Here is a 7,702-nt window from a genome sequence, read left to right on the forward strand (position 1 = left end):
TGTACAATGGGGGGGTTTTATGTGTTGTCCTCTCAGTAGTTGTCTCTGTCTTTGCCTAGGACCCCAAATGTTCTAAATCTGCCCCTGAGTTCATTTACAGCATAATTAAGATGCTCCCTTGGTGGGCGGCAGATTTCCTGGGTTGGCCCCTCCTTGGCGCCTTTGCTCTTGGGGTCCCTTTGGGCGTCTGGGGCTTTGGGCCCCCCGGTGCTCGCCTCAGTGTTCTGGCGGGGCGCGTCTTTGGCTCTCCACGACCACTATTAAGCATTTTCCCTTTGGATAAACTTTACATGCACAAGTGCACTCTCACAAACAACTGCAGGTGCTTGGTTCCAGGTACTTAGAGATTCACTTCCATACAGTAGGCCCACATTCTTATCTTCAGCTACCGCAGTATACATGACAGATTAAATAATACTACTTTAGTGATAGTATCAAGGTGCTATTTTATTGTATCTCTTATACTATATCTGTTGGTTCTGCTGTTCTTTTTCCATCTCTTTGCAGGTGATGAATAGACTGAAGATGTTTTATCATCATCTCCCTTTTATCTCCTCTTTCTTTCATATTTTCTCATTTTTCCTGTTTTTCCTTTCCTGTTCTACTTACATTGCAGTGTCCATATAATCTGTAAAACTCACTGCATAATTATAATAAAGCAATTTATATGCATAAACGAAGGGGAACTCTATGGCGATAGCCGTACTGATCCACTTGTGAAAGCAAAATCTGTTGGGCTCTTTTTGGCATCAAGACAATTATTCTTATTGCCACATTTCCAGACAGGACATTGTTAAAATAATAATAATAATAATAATAATTAAGATTCTTAAAAAAAAGGTTCCTGCTGGAGAAATGTTAAATTTTATACAGTTTTAGAGATACTCCGTTTCCTGGGGATGAATGAACTGTTTGGTTTCTCTCAGAGAGTAAGAGTCACTGTTTAACCCTACAACATCTTCTACTGTCTCTCTTCAACCAAATCATTTGGGTAAAAGTTCAGAGAAACATGAGATTAAAAGCCACCATGCAGATCTGAACTGGTTCAGACCTGAATATGAAAGATGGTCGGCTTCTTTTGTTCTCCACTACATCCTTTGCTTTCCTTTGTCTCCTCACCCTCTGTCTGCATCTTCTTAGACATTGTAGGTCGTGCCTTGATATTTGTAAACCCACTTATAGGCTTTCCTTGATGTCGAGACCCATCGCTCCACCTGAAGTCACTCTGCTGACCGCACATTCTTCCCAGGATGCCCCTGGACACGACCGGGGAGAGCATCAGCATCACCACTGGCTCAAGGAAAACATTGCAGGAGCTGGTCAGCATCGCTATTGTCCTCCATTCAACACTTTTATGCTGAACAAACCCTACAATGTGCGAGGCATTGTAGGGAGCATAGCAGATCACAAACACAGCCAGCGTGGACAGCGCCACCGCCAGGACTCTCCTCTTCCCCAAACAAGGCAAATTTGAGCGCCAAACCAGAAGGACGCATCGCAGCGTGCAAAAGGAAGTCACAATTAGAGGGAATATAAACAAGACAACAGCCATCTCCAAGCGAAGAGGAAGCAGGACCTTCAGCTGTGTCGCGTTGAAATGGTCGTAACAGGCGGAGACGTCATTCTCCACTACAACAAAATAAGCATCGCCTTCAGCAACCAGGCCAATCCCAAGGTGTGCCGTCACCAACAACCACAAGGAGGCGCAAATGTAGCATGACAGTCGTGCCCGGCGGTATCTCTTGTAGACGATGGGGAAGGCGATGCTGAGGTAGCGCCCGACTGTGACAGCGGTGATGAAGAGGCAGCTGACGTAGATCGAGAGGTAGAGGAAGAAGCTGTAAATTGGGCACATGGGTGGCGGCAGCATCCAGTCCTTTAGCAGTGTCTCTAATATCTTTACGGGCAGCCAGACCATGAACGCCAGGTTGGCCACACAGAGGTTAAGGGCATAGACGACGTTGGGCGTGGCGCCATGTTTGCGAGCCTTGCGGATGTAGACGAAGAAGACGAGCAGGTTGGCAGGAAGGCCCAGGAGGAAGGTGAAGATGTAAACAGATAGAGCAACACAGTCTGTGACCGTAAGATCCACCATTTTAGACAAGTCTGCTGAGGCACAAAGATTTCCCGAGGTTTACCATGACCGATCAAACGGGGACTTCTAAAGCCAGGAACCCACCTGGGCGTCCATCCTGGTGTCTTCTCCGCTTAGGTTTGGCAAATTCAGCTGGTCAGAGATGAACGCCAGGCTAAGCTCCTTCTCCATGATGCAAACACAACTCTGATGAAGAAGTAAAAGCTCCCCAACCGGTGACAACAGCAACAAAGGAGGCGGTGACCGCAGAGTGGGTGCGTTGGGGGCGAGGTTCACACGACATGATGACAGATAAAGAGACGCCACCGTTCAGGCAGAAGTATGGCGCATTTATCCAACACCAGCCTGCCTTAATCACCCTCTCAGCAAAGGCCAACAGACAGGTAGCATCTGGGCCCTTAAGTGAAATGATTCAGAATAATCTGAGCGGTTGGAAAGCGCATGCTGTGGGAGTGTTTTGGAAGGCCTGGCAGTAAAACAGTAAATGCACCCTTGGTGATAGTCGACCAGAGAAGGTTGGGCTCTAAGACGGGGAGACCTGTTTGTGCATAAAGTTGCTTCTAACAGTTTTATGACGGAGATAGTTTCTCTGACGGAGGCAGGGGGGTGTGTCACATTGGAGGCTTTTTGGAGAGAAAATGGAGCAGAAAATCACAGTGGCCTTTTATTAGAGGAAAACTGAGATACCAAGAAACGGTCTTCCACGAAGGTAATCACCACAGGAGGTGTTTGTGTGGAAAACAGATGGATTTCTGACAAATGAATGTTCAGCAGGTTTTGCAACTTTGCGCTCAGCACGATTTCTTTTTCGATCGGTAAGATTGTCTCAATTAAAGGCACTCATGTTCCTTTTCGCAGATAATCTCAGGACATGATGTACCGCAAACAGTTCCATTAAACCAACGACAAAAGCTTCCAGAGTGAAGCAAAAAAAAAAACAAACCTCCCTGTGGTAAAGTTAGCAGATCAACAATAAAACCTTCTGACTGGATTATTTTCAATTATCTTCAAACAAAAGCGGATGCAGACAGGAAGTTTGGGATGTATTGTAGTGAGGATTATTTTTACTACATTATTTATCTGAAGCCGAGTCAAAGTTCACGTCCTTATCGCAGCCTTTATGCCTCTAGCAGCGGCAGTTGATCAAACACTATGACAAAGCCAAACAATGCCATTAAAGCAAATGGTTGATAAGGCATGAGAGAGAGAGCCTGCTCAAGTCTGAACTTTGAATAAACATGTGGACTAAATTGGAGAAAAACAGGGCTTTAAACCACATTAGAAAGAATCTTTAAATTGTCACATCAATGACAACCGTTCGTTTCCTACAAGTAGAATAACTGTTTTATTTGTCTAAAATCTCTACGAAAGTCATTTTTTAAGATGTTCCATTTGTCCTCCTCTGCCCTCACATCTTAATAAAAAGAATAAATATAAATGAGACTTTTTCTGTCTCCTCTGGACTTTGTTTCCAAATTTGAAGACTCTGCTTCCCATCCAGGAAGCTTTTTTCAATTCAAAATGTCAGAAATAGCTTTAAATTAGCTTTATAGAGTGGACCAAAAACAACAACTTGTTTTGGCTTAGAAAACATGCTAAATGAACCGGAAGAACGGGTCCATCCTTTAGGAATGGGCAGTCGTTTGAGTTATTTGCAGGCTAACAAACATAGCATGCAAACAATGTAGAATAATAGAAAAGAATAGAAGAATGGATTAAAATAGCTTAACTAGTGGCTGGCTAGCCCAAGTGGTAGGTCACCTGTGCTGCAAACAGAAAGCCTGGGTTTGTATCCCAGCTGGGGGGAATGAACTGCCAGTGTGGGTGCTTGGGCAAGTCCCGTCTCGCTAACCCCTGCTTTGGGGAGTGAATAGGGCATTGCACACAGACTGCCACTCTGGGTCCCTTAACTCCCCCCACTGCTCCCAAGGGGATGGGTTAAATGCAGAGAGATAATGCCGTTGCTCTGTACTTGCGATAGTGTCATGACAATAAAATGCTGGGGGGAAAAAACAACAAAATACTAAGCTACTATGTACATACAGGAAGAAAGCCATGATCAATAAAATCATGCAATAATATAACGGTTCAGCATGGATTTTATTTTGAAAATCCATTTGCCATTTGCTCTTGAAGTCATTTGAAGCATTTTGAATGTCGATTCACAAACAAAATACAAGTGGTAAATAAAGCCTTATTGGTTAGATAGAATTAAAATTATTTGCATTAATTAAGAAAACGATAGCCATTTAGATAACTGATTCTTAATTATGTTATAACCTGCGTACTCAGGTTCAGCACCAATCATATCTTCAAGTTTGCAGACGACACCACGGAGGTCGAACTCATCAGAAACGACAGCGACCTGGACAACAGAGAGGAGGTGGAGCAGCTGGTGGTGCAGAGATAACAGCCTGATCCTGAACCTGCAAAAACAAGGCCGCATTTGTCGGCCGCGTAACGAGCAGTCTTCTAATCCGAACAGGCCTTGGCGCCGCGTTATGATGTAATCAGCAGACGAATCTGGCCTTTGGAGGAAACAGCACCTGAATTGGAACTCAGAAAATGAGCCGTATAACAAGTGGCAACAGAAAAGGGACAGTTTGAGTTGAGAGTTTAATACCTCAAAGTATTTATAAGGACCTTATTTCTACCTCCAAGTAAGGCAGAGCCAGCAAGGTGTTATGATTTTATGTTCAGTTTAATTCCCAGCCACCTGGGAATTTATATTTCTGATACTTTAAGATGTTTATTGTTCAGTAGGGGTGGTAAATATCTTATTTAATCAGATATTATTTTGGCTGTTATATACTGTTTATGACACACGCCCTACTAGCTGTATGTTAGAACAATAAATGGAAGAGTGATTCGAGCTCTAATCATGGTCAAACAGTTAATTCTTTACATTCATGGAATAAATTCACCACAACTTCTATTCAAAATATAAGAGTTTATTAACAAAAATCATTCAGCTCCAAGTCAAACATATTTCAATTTGAAAAACTCTTAACTAAAACTAGTGAAACTCAACTAAACTAAGTTAAACTACTATGGACAAAGAGGAAGGGAAACATGGTTGAAAACCATATTACAGTTTAAGGTGATTTGGGATATGATCAAATTAGCTTTTCACTTAATTAGAGAATTAATTAAATTTTTCTGACTAATTCAAAATGCTTGTTTACCAAACTCTCTTCTCTGGTCACCATGTCAAGATAAAATATGGACACTGGTTCCCAATGTCCAAAAACCATTATCATGGCATATGGCACAACAAAGGTATGTTCATATGTTTTACATCCTTTTTTTTATGTCGCTTTTTTACACTTTACACTCATTGAAGTTTATGTTTTAATTTAGTTCAACAGTGGTTTAATGTTGTCAAAAAGGTGGAGCTGTAACAATAACAAGTATAAGCTTAAAGTCGTAGGGAAGCGGCTGTTCCAACTGTTGCATTTCCGAATTCTCCCGAGTGGTGCCCGACTTTACACGGGTGAATAAAGTGAATGTGATTGGTCGATTATTAAGGGGGCAGGATTGTTGTGGTGGAAGGTTCGCAAGCCTATTTGGTTGTGGCCGGTTTGTCGGAAGCACTGCGTATTAGCGTATATTAGCTGCGACATGAATCAAGATGCCGTGACCAGTGATGGGACTAACGGCGTTGAAAGTAACGAGTAATCCAATTACTTTGATTGTAACTGTAACGCAGTTACCATTGCAGACACCCCGTTACTGCGTGTTAATCAGGTCGCACAATGAACCTTTTTTCATGATAGGACTCGTGCGCGCCTTGTCATGAGAGAGGGGAGGATGAGAATGGCTGATGTATAGTGAGATTCCGTCTGACAGTTGGGTAGGTGGGAGTTTCTGCTGGCGGGTGTTAACGTACAGCACACACAGAGAGATGGAGAGTCAGGAGGACTCCCGCAGCAAAACAGCGTTTTCCACATGGAAATACCGCTGTTACGTCGAGCTGCGTTTCCCCATCAGATACGGTTTCCCCTGCATCTCCGCACAGCGCAGGCGGCACGATTCACCGCGCAAGCGACAGGAAACGCGCATGCTAGCTAATGGCGCGCAACAGTCGCCCTGTGCTCGCGCCACAGGAGAACTATGGAGAACCTGAACGATCAAATGATAGCCTATATGGAGAAAGGGAGAAATATATATGTATGTATGGATGGATGGATGGATGGATGGATGGATGGATGGATGATGGATGAATGGATGGATGGATGGATGGATGGATGGATGGATGGATCGATGGATGGATGGATGGATGGATGGATGGATGGATGGATCGATCGATCGATCGATCGATCTATTCAGCTGGCTTTGAAACACACGGCGAGAAGGTGGGGGCTGGGTGGTGAGAAACGCAAAAGTAACGCAATAGTTACTTTCACTAGTAACTAGTTACTTTTATTGTGGCGTAACTCAGTTACTTTTTGGGAGAAGTAACTAGTAACTATAACTAATTACTTTTTCAAAGTAACGTGCCCAACACTGGCCGTGACCAAAAAAATGTGATTGACAGATGACCGCTGATATATGATTGGCTGAATTTAGGTGTTCAGGCTGACGTAGAACTAACTGGCCTGCAGAAGATAACGGGAAAAAAAAAACAGATTTTAAGAAAGAATTTTTTTTTTTTTTAATAGAAACTTTCTAAATTTCGGGGCAATATAAAGAATACATTTTTATATATGTTTAAATATGATTTCTCTGCGACTTTAAATAATCCACATTAAAGCTGACTTTCTAATAAAGTAAAATAACTCTTTATTGACGCTAAGAAGAGGTGGAAATGATACCACCTTAAGATCAGACGCTAGGATAATCAACACATCGTCAATGTTTTTTCACACACAGGTTTAATTAAGTTAAGGTTTTAAATAACAGTTACTCCTATAAGTAGAGTGAAGTAAAATGAGCACTGAGAGTTGATATGCGAGAAAGAAATAGTTTTACTTTACTTTTCAGAGAATAACATTTACAGCTGAGCTGTTAGTGATGCTCTGGTTGAAGGTCCAACCCCTGCATACAGACACTTCACACACACCAACAATGAGTCTTCCCAAGAGAAACACTTCAGTTCATCAAGGACATAAATTTAATCAGATAAACTTTTCAGACACCTGCTTTCTGTTCACAGCAGAAAAGGACGTGAGAACCTTAAACACAGTAACGTGTTTATCTATATTTCCCCCTCGTCTAAACTAGGGAGGAATCTGCTTCTTTTCACACCTGCTTCAACTTCCTACATCTCAGCATAAAGAATGGAAAAATGCTACTTTTATTTAACCAAGAAAAAGAGCAGTCTAACAATGCAGGTTTGAAGAAACACCTTCTTGTAATGTAACCCGTAAGGATCTCCGGATACTCTGGAAACACGAAGGGTAAATTATGTTTTAGTAAATAATCGATTAGAGCGAAGTTCTGATTTCTAGTTTGAGTTTGACGTAGGTCATTGGATCTTCAGGCTTCCTGGAAGTGTTTAAAGGAGAAGTCCGGTCAGCACAGAATAATCAATGGATCATTATTTATACCTTAAACTGATATGTTTGTATTGATTTAACGAATTTAGCGTTAATCAGTAAAAAAAAA

The 7,702-nt window shown here is 42.2% G+C and overlaps 1 protein-coding gene across 1 annotated transcript; it reads right to left on the reverse strand.

Annotated features, from left to right (window-relative positions):
• Positions 1–1,045: 1,045 nt before the first annotated feature.
• Positions 1,046–2,095, reverse strand: LOC107090823 (free fatty acid receptor 3-like). Its single transcript, XM_015384415.1, has one exon. It carries the CDS (start codon positions 2,093–2,095, stop codon positions 1,046–1,048), a length of 1,050 nt encoding a protein of 349 aa, XP_015239901.1.
• Between the last annotated feature and the right edge of the window lie 5,607 nt (positions 2,096–7,702).

The sequence above is a fragment of the Cyprinodon variegatus genome, unplaced genomic scaffold (genome assembly GCF_000732505.1).
Source record: "Cyprinodon variegatus isolate N-32 unplaced genomic scaffold, C_variegatus-1.0 Scaffold312, whole genome shotgun sequence".
In the NCBI taxonomy this organism is placed as follows: domain Eukaryota; kingdom Metazoa; phylum Chordata; class Actinopteri; order Cyprinodontiformes; family Cyprinodontidae; genus Cyprinodon; species Cyprinodon variegatus.

Bases quoted from the DNA above. Each gene is read 5' to 3' on its own strand.
- LOC107090823 (XM_015384415.1), bottom strand. From the start codon at position 2,095: ATGGTGGATCTTACGGTCACAGACTGTGTTGCTCTATCTGTTTACATC.